The 18,327-nt window shown below is 42.1% G+C and overlaps 1 protein-coding gene across 2 annotated transcripts in view; it reads right to left on the bottom strand.

The window, feature by feature from the left end:
- The window catches only part of EPAS1 (endothelial PAS domain protein 1), a 191,575-nt gene that overhangs the window by 86,984 nt on the left and 86,264 nt on the right, over positions 1 to 18,327 (bottom strand). For both annotated transcript variants that reach the window (XM_061625432.1, XM_061625431.1), the window contains exon 2: positions 5,652 to 5,842. In XM_061625432.1, the coding sequence (XP_061481416.1) occupies positions 5,652 to 5,842 (191 nt within the window). The remainder of the gene's footprint in view (positions 1 to 5,651; positions 5,843 to 18,327) is intronic.

The following is an 18,327-nucleotide window of genomic DNA, read 5'->3' as shown; positions in this document are numbered from 1 at the left end:
AAAAATCAAAGGGAAACAGGTTACTAACTAAAGAAGGAACCAGAATAAAAGAACGCTTGGTATGTTGCACTCTTTTGAACTCCAAGGCATGGGACCAACATTTCCTATTATGAAATGATAAAAAAAAAAGACCAAATTCAGACCTTCGAGTGGCTTCAGTGGAATGAGAGTTTGGGGCTGTACATGAAATAGAAAATTCATTCTAAAAATAGCATAGCATAATTTTAAATACTATGGGTTCTTCTTTGTCTTCTTCTGCAGGCTCAGATACACTTTACGAAGACTTAGCTCCCAACTTTTCTCGGATAAAGAAGCAACCTGACTTAACTGATTTTGCTTTTTGGTAACAAACATGTTAAAACTGAACTGAGAAACAAAATCCCAATATAGCAGATTAGCATCTGTCATCACCAAAGCTCTCAAGAAGTCAAAGTTAGGGATGGTAATCCAAATTTCTGTGGTGAACATGGACTACTAGGTGCCCATGAAAGCAGAAGAACCTGATTTATATCTAATCCATCTCTCCAGGCATTCAGACCGGAATTTTCCCCAGCCCCACCTGGAGACACTATGGATAGAACTTCAGACCTTCTGCATGCAAACCATGTGCTCTAACATTGACCTATTGTCCCTTCCTAGGGAAAATGTGGGTACACATGGGGATATAGTTTCCCCACTGCACATATATGCTACTGAAGGAGTTGTGGAAATGGCTCTGCTGACAGCATGTCACTTATCCACAGCAATACCATCACAAAAACCTCTAATAAAACACTTCTAATATAAGATTTGCATGCATAACCAAACACTCTCCCTATCAAATTTCGCTTTGCATTGCTGAGCAATGTGGGTGGCCTTTCTCCTGAAGCACAATCTCTTTCATGCATTTAGGTAGCCAGACCCAGATTTTATTGTGCAAGGAATCTAGGCCATATCACAACTCTACGCTCTGTTACAAGCCGTGCTAATATAGCAATTAGGGATGGACCAATCAGTCTGTTTCTGGCTCATGCTTATTCATAAGTTGCATCCTGTTTCTGCATTAATGTGTGAGATTTTTAAAAATCTGCATGAAAATCCACATTTAAATACATATTTTTGAATCTATTCTATCTCAAAATACACATTTCTAAACTTATTAAAACTACACATTTAATAAGGAAGCTCAAAATACATGAGCTGAGAAATGCATCGCAAAATTTGGAGTAATGCAAAGGATAAACATGTTCCAGTCTGCATCTATTAATGTGGGAGGTATGAATTAGGTCAGTTCATATCAGAATTCACCAAAATCTAATTCCTCAAGCACTCCTGTTAGCATTATATTTTGCTAGGTAAACTTCTGCTGGTACAGAAGTGTGAAGGTTTTGAGTTATACGGGCACTCGTTAGCAGAATGGCAACAGATCAATGGTTCTCAAACCTTTCTCCCCACAGACCACTTGAAAATTGCTGAGGATCTTGGCAGACCACTTAATGATCGTTCTGCTTGTTGAAGGTATTGCCATGCATTTGGCTAGATACTGTATGATTTTAATTGCATTTTATTGCTTCTTTTATTTCTTATGTTTTCTGTTTCATTGTATACAATATAAGAAATAAAAGAAGCAACAAAAATGCAATTAAAATCAATATGAATATTTAATGCAATGAATCTCTAACCTTGCATCTGGCTATGGTCTGAAGGTACATGAGGCCAGCACCCTGCTGAAGCTAAGCAGGGTCTGGTGCGGTCAGTGCCTGGATGGGAGACCACCTGGCAATCATATGTAAGCCGCCTTGGGTTTCTATCATGAAAAGAAAGGCAGGGTATACACGTAATAAATAAATAAAATAAATAAACCACAAATCAAGAGACATGCCACAGACCACCTGAATGAAGATTGCGGACTAGTTGTGGTCTGCAGACCACAGTTTGGGAATCCCTGATATAGATGATTTTCAGCTGTACAGATAGCAAAGATAAGTTGAAAAACTCTTGATACCTTAGGTACATAGCCGACCAGTCCCAAATGCTGTTTCCTCCCCTTCTCACACAACACACACACACATGCACATTAACCAGCAGAGGGTTGCAGACTCTAGTAATGATTACCAACAACAAGCTACAGATAGCAGGAGAGATAGAATAGCTTTATATTTAAGCCTGTTTAAGTGAAGCCTTTGGACTATGCAGCTGCCTTCTAAATGCAGTCATGCAAATGTCTTTTCCACATCAGATTAGGATTTGCTTGTTCCAGCATGGAAATCTTTTGTGATTTACAATTGCTGGCATTTTAATTAGGATTAAAAATTCCTCAAACTGGAAAGTCTTTTGTTTTTGATTAAAATTTGTCCAAGTTTATTTTTAGATGTATGCCTTACCTTTGTGAAGCAATACTGGTGTGTGTGTGTGTGCACACCTTCAGGTTGAATCGAGCTAACTCCTACTCAGAGTAGACACATTAAAATTAATGAACCCAAGTTAGTTGTGTCTATTAACTTCAATGGATTTACTCTGAGTAGAGCTAGCATTGCACATTATCCTTTATTTACTACTTGTGCAATGCATTCATTTTCTTTATCACAGGTATTGCCCACCTAGTTTAGGATGATGCACAGAGTTTTCCTGCTTTATCTTCACAACTCTGTAGATATTACTTTAAATGTATATTTGAACACCATGCTTGGGATCCCCATCTTTAAAACAACAGCCAAAAAGCAGCTGCAGGCTGCTGAAAATATGTGTGGGATTAATCCCCCGCCTTCAATGCTTTCCTGTTGAAAATCTCCCAAAGTTTTGCTGCCTGGGATGGACAAAATGTGCCCACCCACAGCCCCTTCTTCTTCAGGGGATGAGATCAAGGATTCAGAAGGGGAACTGAATGCACAGGGTTAGCCCCAGTCTGCAAGATGAGCCCATGATGCCAGTGTCTCTCCCGCCCAAAGATGTTGCACTGCTACCCTCTGATTCAGAGCCCCTTTAACTGAAGAGGCACCTTTCAGTGAAGCCAGAGGACAACTGGGACAGACTGGTGCTCCTATATATGGCTCAGTCTATGGCTTAAAGCTGCTGAAGCAACACCAGAGCTTGGCTCTCTTATAGCAGGCAGCCTGAGCCCTGCATAAGGCCTTACCTGGCCTCAGATAAGCTCAGTGCTTGCATCAAAACACCCCTCTGTGTATAGCTGGTGTGGGGAACCTTTGGCCCTCCAGGTGTTGCTGAACTACAACTCCCATCAGCCCCAGCAAACATGCCCAATGGCCAGGTATGATGGGAGTGGTTCAGCAACATCTGGAGGGCCACCCCTGGTATACATATGCCAATTAGATTGGCAGTTGAATCTTACTTCAACACTGGTGACAGGGCAGCCCTCCCCCCCCAATAGCACCTGAATGCAGCAGGCTGGCTTAATAGAGATCAGGCAGCCCACATTCTATTTATTTATTTGTTTATTTATAACCCACCTTTCCTCCCAGAAGGAGCACATGGCACATACAGCTGTATCTTCCAACACCTTGTTGCTCTCTGCCTGCAAGCATCTGCTGCCTGCACGCATCTGCCACTTGAGGCAGCTGTCTCACTTTGCCTAATGCCCTGAAGCTATGTGCTGTAAATAGAGGGGGGGGGAACCAAAATGGCATGTAGGGAAGAGTTAAACATTCTTAACCCTCTCACTGTGGCCCTGATCTAGATCAGGGCTTCTGTAGTTGCTTTTGGAAAGGGGATAGAAAGGTGTGGAGAATTCAAAATGTGGGGTTCAATGATACATTTAAAGTAGTGACCAGGCTGACTCAGAGAGTGAGATTTGTCAAAGAGTGTCTAGTGGACTTAATGGCTGAGGGAGGATTTGAACGCAGGTGTCTTTCGTTGCTTCCAGACTGGGCCCTAATTTGTAAACGGGGTTATTGAGATATCGCAAATGGGTCATTGGCAACCAGTTGTTTTTTACATATCGGATTTTCCCTGGAAAAAAAATGGGCTGGCATTTTGATGGCAACCATGATGCGTAGACATGGAAAAAAATGCTACATGAGTCGCACAGATCCCACAACAAATGCCTGTCTGGAAGGATCCATGGACCTAAATTGAGAGCCAGTGTGGTGCAGTGGTCAGAATGTTATACTAAAGGAGAGGAGATCCACATTCAAATTCCCACTCGGGCATGAAACTCAATGTGTGACCTTGGGTCTGTCATCGTCTCTCAGCCTAATTTACAGAGCTGTTGTGAAGATAAAATGGAGGAGAGGAAGAACTATTTATGCTGCCTTAGGGTCCTTGTAAGAAAGGTGGGATATAAATGTAGTGTTTTGGGGTTTCTTAAAGTTCAATATGCTATCTGCTACAGCAGCTACATGTTGCTTCATCTACTGACTCACTCCTGCATGGGCTAAGGAAGGGCTGGGGAACCCTACAAGTCATGTCATCCTTGACCACTGGCCATGCTGGCTGGGGCTGATTGGAGATGGAGTCCAAGAGCCTTTGGAGGGAGATACGTTCCCCACCCTTGAACTAAAAGCGCTCTTAAATCCCACCCCCTCTGTGAGCAGAAACAAAGGCTGTATCCTTTGCCCTTTTTGCTAGAGTGAGCAGCTGAGCTCCATAAGAGAGACCTTTCCCCAAAAAATATCACACAGGGAAGGAGAGACTCAAAGGGTGTCACTGCCCTTGTGGGAGAAAGAGGAAGAAAGAAGTATGTAATCCTGGGCAAGTTAATACTGAAGGAATTTACCAGGCTATCAACAAACCCTCTGCCCACCCCATAGCAGCATGAGACGATGCCCCAGAAGTGTGGCTGCCAGGCTAAGGAAAACATCAGCCAGCCAGCCATTAGAAGTATCATAGAGACTGCTGGTGATGGTGTCCAGAGCAGCCTGAAGAAAGCAGATATGAAATGACTGCCTTTAGGCAGCTGCAAAAGGGAAAGAACATTGTGGAGTGATCCTTCTGGGGATCTGAGTCAGAGCCCCAGAAACTGTGCTTTGCTTGCAATAGCAAAAGGAGCAGCAGCTGAGATTTATTGTTGTTGTTGTTGTTGTTGTTGTTGTTGAATATGTGATATCAGTATTTTTATATTTTTGTTGTTTTTCAATGTAAGAAATTAAAGAGACTACTCTTGCAATATGAAGTGGTATAAAATTAAATACAGAAAAATAAGCCATACTATTATTTGAATACAGCTGGTATAGCTCAGTGGGAGGGAAAGCCTGGTTGGGAGTCCAGAGTCTGTGAGTTCAAATCCCTGTTTGTGTCTCCTGGGTGTCAAGGGCCAGCTAAAGATCACCCCCACAGTGAGTGGCTCAGGGGTTACGTGCCCTGCCACCTGTGCAGCCTTGGGCAAGCTGCATAGTCCCAAGGAGCCCAGTTGCCCCCTAGCTGGCAGTTGTGGTCAAGGAAGGAGCTGGCTTGTGCAGCTGTGGCAAGCTGAGCAGGCCCTAGCCATCTGGGGAGGACTAGCCTCAGAGGGAGGCAATGGTAAACCCCATGTGAATACCGCTTACCATGAAAACCTACTCATAGGGTCGCCATAAGTCAGGATCAACTTGAAGGCAGTCCATTTCCATTTTTTCCCAAATGGGAAGCTTGATGGAGCTGGCATGAGACCCTGGACTGCCATTTGCAGTGGGCAACTCACCAGATCTGAACATCTTTGCTGTTACAACAAGGCTTACCTGAAGACAACAGTTTGTGTGTCCGTAAGAAACTGATTGCAAGACGCATTATTGATGCTTTGTCAAGGTGTGAGCTAATACTATGAGGCAAAGGTAGTTCATGGGCCAGCTCATAGAATACTTCCGTCTCTTTGCTTCTCCGGCACCTGGCAGCATCTCTTGACTTCTCTTTCCGCCTTTCAGAATTGCTCCTGTGATGACAAAGAAAAAAGAATTGTGTTGATTGTAAAGCTATTGATGAGCAATTCATTCTCTGGAAGGACAAATACACAGGCTTTCTAAAACAGAGACAATGTACCTATCATAGTGAGCCCACACAGATGTATTTTAATTTAGTTGTTATATTTGTTTGATACCACATAACTCACGTCCTCTGGGTGACACACAATTAAACAATTTTGAACTATTTAATCAAAGAGAAACCAACTGACTATGGACATTAAAATCCACTGAAGCAAGAAAACCGGACAAAGAACATATTGCCAGTCATAGTCATGTAACTAACCACACACAGTGCTAAAAACAACCTTGTAGGGCTTGGGTCACATCCCAACCATCATAAAAGCAAACAAGTGACATCAGATGTTAAATATTTTATTTCTGTAAACATGTCCATGCATTTTGAGTGTACAAATGGCAGTGGGAGACAAAATGAATGGTGTTGTCTGATGGTCCCATGAACTGAATTACCACTTAAGTACAATAGTGGGACCAACAACAAAATGTTGCAGTGTATCCTCACCTCCAAGCAGGTAGAGGAGGATGCTGGCATTCTTGCCTGCTTACCAGTCAGCTGTGCCTTCTTCCAGGATATTATAAGCTGCGTGGCACTCAAAGAGGCCATTCTGCTCCCCACACAAGCCTGGTTATCCATTTTTCTTTCAACATTCTACACCTTCAAACAACTCAATCCTCTTTGTGGGTCTTGTTTCTGTTTTTATTTATCTATCTCTAGATCTCTAAACTTAGGTTTTTTTCCCCAAGCATGTAAATATCTCATTTTTCAGTGGGCCCATTTAGGTACCATTTATGTTGCTGCTCACCACCTGTGTTTGCTAATAAAAGGAATTCATAAATTCAGCTTATAGCCTACTTAGGCTGTGAGTTTATTTTCCTGCTTAGGGAACAAGGAGAGGTAATCATTTTATATAATACAGATTTGCTGGCCTAAGGGCATGACAACGAAGGGGACAAACTATTCTGTTTCAGGCAAGCTTACTTGGGTCTAAGCATGTGCTAGGATTCTGCCCAATTTGGATTTGGTAATGGAATTTTCCATTAATTTGCTTATTCTCTATAGTTGCAGACTGGATTTTTATATAGCAATTTTCTGTGATTATTCTTGAAAACTGAATTTTTTTCTGCCTCTAAAATATCAATATTAAGAATGATAATTTTATCAATATTTCTTTTCAAAATATCAATATTTGTGTCATTTTTTGCAAGCAAAATTGGTATTGGTAAAAGTAGCTGCTGGTGGACAAAGAACAAACTTGAATTAATAGCAGCCTGTTAGGTCAACAGAATGCATTTGAATCAGCACCAGCCAACAGATTCCATTCCAACTTGGGCCTAGTCCCACTGAACTCAGTGCAACATATCTTACTGGTGTAGAAGAACTCCACTGGCTCCCAGCCAGTTCTCTGAGCTCAACTCAAGGTACTGATGCTTCCCTATAAAGCCCTATACAACTTTGGTGTAGTGGTTAGAGTGTTGGTCTAGGACTTGGGAGACCACAGTTTGAATCCCCTCTCAGCCATGAAGTTCACAGGGTAACCTTAGGCCAGTTACTGCCTCTCAGCCTAACTGACCTCACAGTGCTGTTGTGGGGATTAAATGCAGAGGAGGAGATCCATGTATGCCACCCTTGAGCTCCTTGGAGAAAAAGTGGGATATAAATGCAATACATAAATAAAAATAAAATAAAATAAACACCTGGTCCCACATTAAGATCATCAAATGGGAGGCTCTCTTCCATATGCCACTCTTCAAGGTGAGCCAGGTGGCACTTAAAATGGGAGAAATTTCAGCTGTGGCATCCCATCTTTGAAACTTCCCTCTTCCCCCCCCCCCGGAAGTTTTTCTGGTACCCACACAGTTACCTTTTTTTGGTGCCATGCAAAGTGCCAGACTTTTATGCTGATTCTAATAGTTATTTCTGTTGTTTTATGAGGACATTTTTCTTTATTTGTTGTGCCATTTTGTACACTGAAGTGTAAGTTGATACTGAAGGTTGGGATAGATTTTTTTTTAAATTAATATTTTTTAAAAATTGATACTTGCAAATAAATGTACAGCAGATTCAAGGTACATGCCTCATTTTTAGCGTTACCGAAGCAGACTTGTATGTTTGTGTGTATGTGCGCCCCCCCCCAGAAGGAATCAATCACATTGGCTGCCACAGACATACTTTGAGCAGGAATGTTTTGTGGCTAAACAGGTTGGAGATGCTTATCAATGGTGTTTTTGCTAGCTAGGGAGGGCCACATGTCATCAGCGCAAATGAGTTTGTTTATTATTTTATGCCTTATGTTTAAACCGCACACTGTTCCATAGGGCAGCCTACAGCAATTTTATTAGTGCCTCTCCTCTGGCCTCAAAGGGCTCAAGGAATATGTTACGTTCAAGTTGCTTGAAACAGAGAGAACTAAATCATCCCATTGCATGCACTTCCTTTTAAAACCTCCCCCTTTTTTTTACATCCATGCCAGTCTTCACCCTTAACAGTGTTCCAGGAAGATGCACAAGCACTGGCCTTGACAGGTTTTCCACGCATTTTAGCATGTGTTTTTAAATTGCTTTTTAAAAATGTGTTTTTAAATTTGTATATTTGTTTTTAATTTTTTTTAATTGTTGTAAACTGCCCAGAGAGCTTCGGCTATGGGGCAGTATACAAATGCAATAAGTAAGTAAGTAAGTAAGTAAGTAAGTTCCAAGGGGAAGGGGTACGGAAACCACAGAGAGAGTGAGCCTGAACTTTCTAAAATAGCACCACATGCATCTGCTTTGCATGAAGGAGGTCCCAGAGTCAATCCTCTCCAGGTAGGGCTGGGAAAGAATGCTGTCTGAAACCCCGGAAACCCTTTGCCAGTCAGTGTAGGCTATATTGAGACAGATGAACTGATGGTCTCAGTATTAGGCATCTTCCTGTGATTTGAATGTACTGATTAAACAGCAACAGTGTAGAGCGCAGAGTGAAGGAAGCTCGAGTGTCTCTTGCCTCCAGTCCTCTGTGACTTCATGGCATTTTCTTACATTTATATTGTGCCTTTCTTCCATCATGGGACCCAAGGCGGCATACCTTGATTCCCAAGCAGGCACTGACCAGACCCAGACCTGCTAAACTTCAGCAAGGAGGTGACCTCATGTGTCTTTAGACCATACCGTGGGACTTCAGGAGTATATATTATTGACCCATTTTTTATATTTTCAATGGCCATCTGGCTAGTGGCCCATATGTGTGAGGGTGTTATAAGTGAGCCTATGATTTAGGCTGGGCTCTGTCCTGGTGCCAAACAGACATGTGGCTCTTTGAACTGCTCTTAAACCTGAGGCCCAGAGTTACTTCCTTTTCTTTTTGTCTCAGATTGCCACAATAGGAAGAAAATAGTACATATTTAACACTCTTGCTTTTCCAGGTGAAAGTATATTTCTAAAGTCCAATTGCTTCTTAGCCAAATTAGGGGTTTCACTGTAATCCCTTTAATAATATTTTTGAAGTATGAGTGGAAATAAATTCAAGCTGAAATATGCATGGAAGCCTCCAGTGACTTCATTGGGATTCTTTCCACATCAACTTGTAGGCTTTTATTTAATTTTTGTCTGCTGGTTATTTCGTATAGGAAGCTGCCTTATACTGAGACAGACCATTGTTCCATTGAGCTCAGTATTGTCTACAATGACTGGTGGCAGCCTGGGAACGTCTGCATGTAAGGCATATGCTCTACTGTCACTAAGTTGTGCCCTTCTGCGCTTTATTGTTGTTTAACGTTAATTGTCTTAAAGTGTCTTCAAATCACTGATAAAAAAGTGTCATGTAAATCAGAGCTTGGAAAAGTTACTTTTTTGAACTACAACTCCCATCAGCCCAATCCAGTGGCCATGCTGGCTGGGGCTGATGGGAGCTGTAGTTCAAAAAAAGTAACTTTTCCAAGCTCCGATGTAAATGTTTGAAATGAATGAAATGAAACAAATCTTTATTGCTCAGAGCCATAGGCTACCACAATTTGAAATGAATGAACATTTAGAGAAGTTACACCTGGTACCTGGACACACCCTGCAATTGTTATCTATTTAATAGATGCAGTGCCCGTTTTCTCATGGGATATATACCAACCGAACATATGAACATAAAAACCTGCCTTACAGAAAGTCAGAATTTGGGCCATCTAGCCCAGTACAGTCTATCCTTACTGGCAGTGACTCTCCAAGATCTCGGATGGAGATCTTTCCCAGTTCTGCCATCTGAGATCCTTTAATGGGACCTTGCACATACAAAGCATGTGCCCTACAGACCCGTTATGGGCCCATGAGGATTGCTATTATGTACTGTAGTTGCACCCAATACATTCGTTTATTTCCCAGTATCAGCTGAATCTCACATCTTTGCTAATGAGCATGGATTTGTGAACGTCTGACATTTTGATATCCAAGGCAGCCCACCTCTGATGGCAGATTGTGGGATAGTAGGAAACGGGTAAACTGACAAAATATTTTTGCTACTATGGACAGTGCAATTAGGCTTCTCTTCCCCAGGTACAAAATATCTTGGTCCATCTGGACATTTTTAAAAGAAATGTCCCAGAACATTATGGCAAATTCAGTAAATGTAAAACTAGTGTGACCGCTCAGATTAGACTTCGTTGTGTTCAACTTAACAAACTGAGATATGAATGAACCTTTATGTCCACACAGCCCCTTTTTTCCTCCCTCTGCAGTGGGAGCTAACACACCATGAAGTCTTCTCTATTAATTATATTTAACCATAGTTTCCCAGTTTAGACAAAACAGTTAACAGCTTTGCAGCAAGCCAAGATATTAAAGCATGGTTTGTATTGGTATAATAACCTGGCTTGTTTTAAAGCTCTTAGCCATAGTGTCCCAGTTTGGATGAAATGTAGAGCTGAACCAAGAAATTTTGCCGCCTGGGGCAAGGACAAGAGACACACACACAAAAAGATAAGCATCCAAACAGATCCAAATAAGGTGAAAAAATAACAAGATGCTGGCAGAAAATTTATTTATTAAAAAAAGTCTGTGTTTCTCCCTGTATATGACGTTCATCAGGAGCTAAATCAAAGTGAGAAAACAAACTGCACATAGCTCTGGTAGTACGGTCCATTTTTTTTTCTTTTAACGCCTCCTTTTTTATATATATATTCTCTGCGTGCATCTTGTTATTTTTCACCTTTTTCGTTGGGGCAAGTACACATACACAGAATGTATTGAAGCCAACTGGACTTGTAGCTGAATCTTCATTCAGCACTAGTGTTGGGTCATCATCCTCAATCACACCTGACTTCAGCAAGCTAACAGAGAGGGTGGAGGACATGCCATGTAACACACACAGCTCTGAAATGGAAAACTTTACTTCACTGAAGACCCCCTCATTTGTTTGCTTCCACTGCAAAAGGAGAAGTAAAAGGGGCTGCCAAAAGGCAGGTTCGTAACTCAGCTTATTATGCTGAAATGTGATTGTCTGAGCTTTCCCCCATTGCTTGTTAGGGCAAATAGCACAAGCTTTAAGGTCCTCTTTATTTCTGATGCAGTAGCCTTTGGGTTTTCCCATGACACAGGAAGAAATAGTCATATGCGTGTACACATTACATGAACACTATCTACATTTATTTATTTATTTATTATTTTATTTATATCCCGCCCTTCCTCCCAGCAAGAGCCCAGGGCAGCAAACAGAAACTCTAAAAGCACTTTAAAACATCATAAAAAGACCTTAAAATACATTAAAACAAAACAACATTAAAAACATTTTTTTAAAAAAAGCTTTAAAAACATCTTTTTTAAAAAAACAGGGTTAAAAACATTATTAAAAAAAACATATTAAAAGCAATTCTAACACAGACATCTTTGTGGAAGTCTGGTAGTCCCCTGGTAGTCTGTGCTTCACAGCATCTTTTGTTGTTGCTGCTGTTTAACTGGAACCATTTTGCAAGATCTGTATTTTTGCAAGGTACATGCACAGCAGACATCCCACAAAAAACATCCAAGTCCAACTAAGTTCACCTGAGCCTTTGGGAATACTGCAGGCTAAAAAGATAAATTTTCTGCAGAATCAGCCCAACTGAATTACAAAAGCTTCGCCGCACAACACACACAGGGTATATAATTGCATGTAATGCACCTTCCAAACTAATTTCCCAACAAAAGGACTTGTTCAGCAACCTCAATGACGTCTTAAATAACATTAGATGCTGAAGGTTACCAAAACGTACAATGGCCCCACTAAATAATGTTTAGGAGTTTTTTGTGACATCTGCAGCAGAAGGGATGCTTCTGTGATATTGATTGCTGTATGCTGAATATATCAACAGTTATTTTGAATAAGGATTGTCCCAGGGAAGGTACATAGGTGAGAAATAAGTGTCTCTGGATAATAGAATATAAGACATTACTTGCTGGAGGCTTAACAGGAGCCAGTACGGAGATTCATTAGGTAAAGCTTGTCTTGTGAATTTATTTATTTATTAAATGTATATCCTGCCCTTCCTCCCAGAAGAAGCCCAGCTCTTATTGGAACAAAGGAAGTTACCTTATATTGAATCAGACCATTGGTCCATCTAGCTCAGTCCTGTCCACACTGACTGGCAGTGGCTCTCCAGGTTTCAGACAGGGTTCTTTCCCAGCCCGCATTTTAGTCTGAACTAAAGCACCTTGGACAGCTCCTTGAAAGTTTGGACTAAAACCCAGAGCAGATTCCCTTGCCCCACTGACATTGAGCCACCAACCACCACTGCTGGAGATGTTAGGGGTTGAACCTGGGACCTACTACATGCAAAGCAGGAGCTCTACCGCTGAGTTACAGCCCTTCCCCTGATTAGGGCTGTAACCTTTAGTTCATTAATTGGCTAGATCAATCAATTAACAGCATTCTGACTAAAAAAGGTGCCCCTTATTTGCCAGGCAACACATTTTTTTTCACGAAATATATTTATTTTTTAGAAATGATAAGTGGTTGTTTGCCATCTCAGAAGAGGAATTTTCCCTTCTCACAGAGTGGAGAAAACACTTCTAAGAAGAGGTACTTCCTGCAGCACACACACATATCTAAAAACAAAGCAAGCACACGTGTTTGTTTTAGTCATAGTTTTATTCATATGTATATTTATGCACATTTAATTAATGTATAGAGCCAGTGTGGTGTAGTGGTTAAGGTGCTGGACTAATCCCCACATAGCCATGAAGCTCACTGTGTGACCCTGGGCCAGTCACTGCCACTCAGCCTCATGAAAACCCTATTCATAGGGTTGCCATGAGTCGGAATCGACTTGAAGGCAGTACATTTACATTTATAGATGTTCTGTAGAATGTTCTGAATCACATAATTTCTGGACTGTTTTGCTTCTCTGTCCATCACATTTGCATCCTGTCCTTTATCCAGGAGCTCAGGGTGCCTGACAGGGTTTACTCCCATGCAGTTTTCATAACAACTCATGCTGTTCATGCATGCAAGTTTTTTGCAGTGTCCACAATATCATATTTATCAAAACACCATCCCATATTCCCTCTCCCAATTTAATCCAGATTTACAATTTCTGTGGGCTTTTCTTACTTATCAGATTTTCTTCAGAAATGGTAAATTCAAATCAAGGCCCTATCTGCATTTAAAGGATTATCATACCTCTTTAAACAGTCATGGCTTTTCCCAAAGAATCCTGGGAACTATAGTTTTCTAAGACTGTTGAGACTTGTTAGGAGACCTCTTATTCCTAATCCTCTCACAGAACTACAATTCCCAGAGTTGCCTGGGAAGCAGGATTAATTGTTACACCATGATTATTTAGTGGCATGATACTGCTTTAAATGTATAATGCATATGGGGGTTCTGTTTTTGAGTTTCAGGTGCCAAAATAACTTGACTGGCCTTAAGTACTACTATGCACCTTGACTTGGGAGTTGGGGTGGGGACATTTGCTGCTGTGCTCAGCCAGGAAAATGTCTTAAGCAGCTGCTGATAGTTCTTGTGGAACAACCCAACAAACCAGCTTCTGCAGAAACCTCACAAAAAGAGAGTTTCCTGGTGTACCACTCTTTCCTTTGCAGTGTGTGTGTGTGTGTGTGTGTGTATACACACAATTGTTGGTTCCTGAATCTCAAAGGTTAGGAACTCACAGGTAATTAAACTGTCAGGAATAAATGCTGTTTTCAAAAGGCTTGCTTTCATAGTTTTAAATGCTAACTTGCAGAACAAGAATAGTACATTTTAATGCTACCAAAACATGAAAGAAAGTATGCCCAGCTTTCTCTATGCATGCAAACTTCAAAATGCTGACCAAACCAACTGGACAAACTTTAGGGTATTTAAAAGGGACATTTTCAGAATTTAAAAACAATGATGTTATGTTAAAATCAGTCCCCCCCGTTGAGTATGACACAACAGCATTTGCTACCACTTTACATAAACGGTGTGCCCACACCATCAAAGGCAACCTTAATATATAACAACCTTATGGCTAAGTTCCCCTCAGCTTACTTTATTGTGGCGGGGGACTTAAATGCAAGGACGGGTCACAACGATGTAGCTCTGTACAAACGCTTCCATCTTTTCCCTCCTGCTGTGGAATTGCCTCATTTTTTCCCCTTTAGGCAATCCAAGGACAAAGGTTGTAATCTCGCTGGGCTTTGCCTTCTACAGATGATCCATGTCCTCGATTTGGTTATGTTGAATGGAGGCGTGGTGGGAGACCTCCATGGCGAATACACCTATGTAAAGTGTTACGGGGCATCTACTATTGATTATTTTCTGGTTTCATCCAATTTGCTAAGTTGTGTGGTTAGCTGTAAGGTAGATATAAGAGCTGAGAGTGATCACCTCCCCCTGGTGCTTACTCTTAGCCTGAGTAATGGGAAGCCATCACTGGTCTGTGAACCAATGTATAATCTAGCGGCGGAGAGAAGAGCCGCCTGTATTAAGTGGACTCCTACTCTAGCACAGGAGATATCCAAACTCTTATATTCCGCTGACAGTCTCAGCCTCCGTGGCAGGTTCCTACTTGAAACTGTCCCCGAGTCAATCTCCTTACTGTTTCAAGAATTACTGAGATCTCTGAATAATGGCTCATACTTTAAAAATCATTTAAGACCTCGTGCTACTGTGCAGGTCTCTAAGTCTTGGTTCGATCAGGAATGTGTCCTATTGAAGAATACTCTTATTGAAATCTATAGGAGGTATAGGGCTTCCGACCTGCCAACTTTGCCTGTAGAATACCTGAGTATCAAAAGACGTTATAAAACCTTAATCAAAGAGAAAAAGAAACATTTCCAAAGAGAAGTTTGGCAAAGCTTAATAGAAGCCTCCAGACAAAACGACCCTGGAACTTTCTGGAGGCTGGTCTCTAGGGGGTGCCAGTTTGCACCTTCGTGTATTGATTATCGTATAGCGGCTAGTGAGTGGGAATCCTACTTTGCTGGCATTTTTGCTAAGAGCCAAAATATCATCAGCTTACCGTGGGACGATCTTAATACCTTACCAAGCTGCCCCCCAGTTTCTACCTTTGAAATAACAGCACTTATTAAAAAGCTCAAGATGGGCAAAGCGCCTGGTCGACAATGTCCCTCCGGAATTCCTCAAGGAACATGTAGATTGGTGGGCGCCCATTCTGGCGGCACTGTTTACTGCCATTGATCAATCCGCTCGTATCCCTGAGGACTGGTGGATGGCCATTGTTGTCCCCATTTATAAAAAAGGTAAAAGATCGGATCCATCAAATTATAGACCTATTAGTTTGCTAAGTGTCATCAGCAAAATATATGCTAGCCATCTCCTTGAGAAGCTATCCACTTGGATGGAGAACAAAAATATTGTGGCAGACGAACAAGCCGGTTTCAGACTAGGGCGCTCTACCATCGACCAGGGCCTCGTCCTCCAGCACTTAGCAGAAAAGTATTCCTCCCATAAGGGGGGAGCACTTTTCACTGCTTTTATTGATCTTAAATCAGTATTAGATCTTATAACTCAGGAGAGACTTTGGGAAAAACTACAGGCCACAAATATTGATAGACGCCTGCTGTGCTTAATTCGCTGTCTACATGAAAAGACCTACTTAAGGGTCAGATGCAATCGAGCCGGACATTTATCTGCACCTGTTCCAACTTTTAACGGAGTGAAACAGGGTTGCATCCTCGTGCCCTCCTTATTTAATCTTTATATCAACTCTTTAGTCAAACGGCTGGAGGGGGTAAATTCCCACCCCCCCAACTTGGCGAAGAGACATGTGTCCTCACTCCTGTATGCTGATGACATTGTCCTTCTATCTCAAATGACCGTTGGTTTGCGCTGTCTGTTGAGAGAGCTTGCCTCCTTTTGTACAGAAGAACTACTAAAAATCAATTGTGCCAAATGTAAGGTATTGGTATTTTCCAGAAGAAGACGCAAACAACGGTGGAAAATTGATAATCACCCTATTGACCAAGTCACTGCTTTCAGATACCTGGGAATTTTGTTTCATTCCTTGGACACCTGGAAGGTGCATCTGAATAGGTCTGCCGAGTCTGCCCAGAGAACGGTCAAGGCATTGCTTTCATTCTTTTATACAAAAGGCGGCCAATACGTCCCCTCGGCTGTACAGGTATTTAATGCCAAGGTCATTGCTCAATTACTTTATGGGACCCAAATCTGTAGTGGTGGTAATTATGCCTTGCTGGAATCTATCCAATCCAAGTTCCTGAGGTCAATAATGGGTGTCCCTAGTTGTGTCTCCAACATGGCCTTAGGTTTAGAACTGGGAACACTATTAATTGAGACCCGCGCCTGGATGTACAGATTCAGCTATTGGCTGAAGTTGTTATTTGTCCCCACTGGGCTGGCCCCTTTGACGTTGGTGGATATTTTCCAGTCCAAATGGAAGCAGGTAATGACTAAAAAATTGGAGGCCCTTGGATTCTCGCTCTAGGCGATCGGGGCACTAGGATATTCGAAGGCAAAAATAGCCATTATCCAATGTCTTAAAGACATAGAACTCCAAAATAACTCGAGCCTGGCCGCTGCTTACTCTTACTATTGTACCAATACGAAACCTTTTGTATCTGCCAATTATTTAACAAACTTGCACATCTCTAAGCATAGGAAATCGTTCGCTCTAGTGAGACTTAATGCCCTCCCTTCGGCACTACTGGAGGGCAGGTATAAGGGTGTTCCCCTCTGCGAACGGGTTTGTCCTTGTGGGGTTGGGGAGGTGGAGTCAGTGCGCCACGTATTGTTACACTGCCCCTTCTACTTGGACCTCCGCTCTAATTTTATCTCCCCAATTTTGCCTAATTCTTACTTGGGTCCTGACACTGACCTTGTACATCGCCTACTGGCTGATCAGGACCACCGAATCACTGCGAAGGTTGCCTCATTCTGCGCAGCCGCTATAGCTCGCAGGAGAATTTTATGGGTTCTGCGTAATGAATTTTAAGATGTAAATTACTTGAGTCTTGCCTAATGTCTTGAAACTTGCATGTAGACCTAATTTTTTAACTTTTGCATTCATTGTTTTTTATTATTCTTGTTGTCACTTTCCCTATACCTTGTTGCACCTTTGTGCCCTGTCTGGTCATGGACCGAAATAAACTCTCATTCAACCTTAATATACAGAGGAATCAAAAGAGCTCCAAAAATAATCCACTCATTGGAGGTATCCTCTTTTTAGCAGAAGCGACATCTTTGGATATTGTGACTAATGTGAGGAATCGGTAACTGCATAGCCCTGCACCTTAGAGATTCTCAGTGGCCAATCCAGTCTTTAAAACAAGGCCAGCGGGACTGGCCCTAACACTAGACAAAGTGAAGTGACAGCCTCAGGTGGCAGATACTGGGGGGGGCGCAGAAGCAGTGGCAGTCCTGTGGTTGTTCTTCCTAAGCCCCGCCACCACCATGCTACACAGTATGTTTCGCCCCTGAAACCAGTCCACTGCTCCAGGTGTGGTAGAGGATGCGATCCCATCACCAGTGCTGTGAAGTAAGATTCAGCTGTCAGTCCAGTTGGCTTCTGCGCATGGAATAGCATGCGCTTGGCCATCTCAAGCAGCAAAATGTCTTAGACCAGCCCTGGAGGCCATGCCATACCTAAGGAGTTGACAGGGACTCAGAGCAATGACAAAGATGACATGGTGCACATACACCAGCAAGAGTGCCAGATGGACTCCACGCCGACCACACTTCCACCTTGCGCATCCCCTCTCTGTCGAAAAATGCAGCAGAGCCTCAGCCAGAGGGAGGTCAGGTGAGTGGCACAGCCCCACTATGCTGTCTGCTACCGGGGCCCACTTCATACCTTAAACCAGCATTAAGCCCTAGTTTTACTGCTGAGCGTACACGCAACAAGGAGCCGCATCCATTCCTTGCTCTCTGGCGGAGTATACCTTGCTTGTCCTTGTGTTTTCAACAGATTTGTTTGACACATTTATTTTACATTTTTCACTGTATATTTTTTAGGTGCATACATAATAAACTTTTTTT

The sequence above is a fragment of the Rhineura floridana genome, chromosome 4 (genome assembly GCF_030035675.1).
Source record: "Rhineura floridana isolate rRhiFlo1 chromosome 4, rRhiFlo1.hap2, whole genome shotgun sequence".
Classification (NCBI taxonomy): Eukaryota; Metazoa; Chordata; class Lepidosauria; order Squamata; family Rhineuridae; genus Rhineura; species Rhineura floridana.
This window is presented reverse-complemented; position numbering and strand designations above follow the sequence as displayed.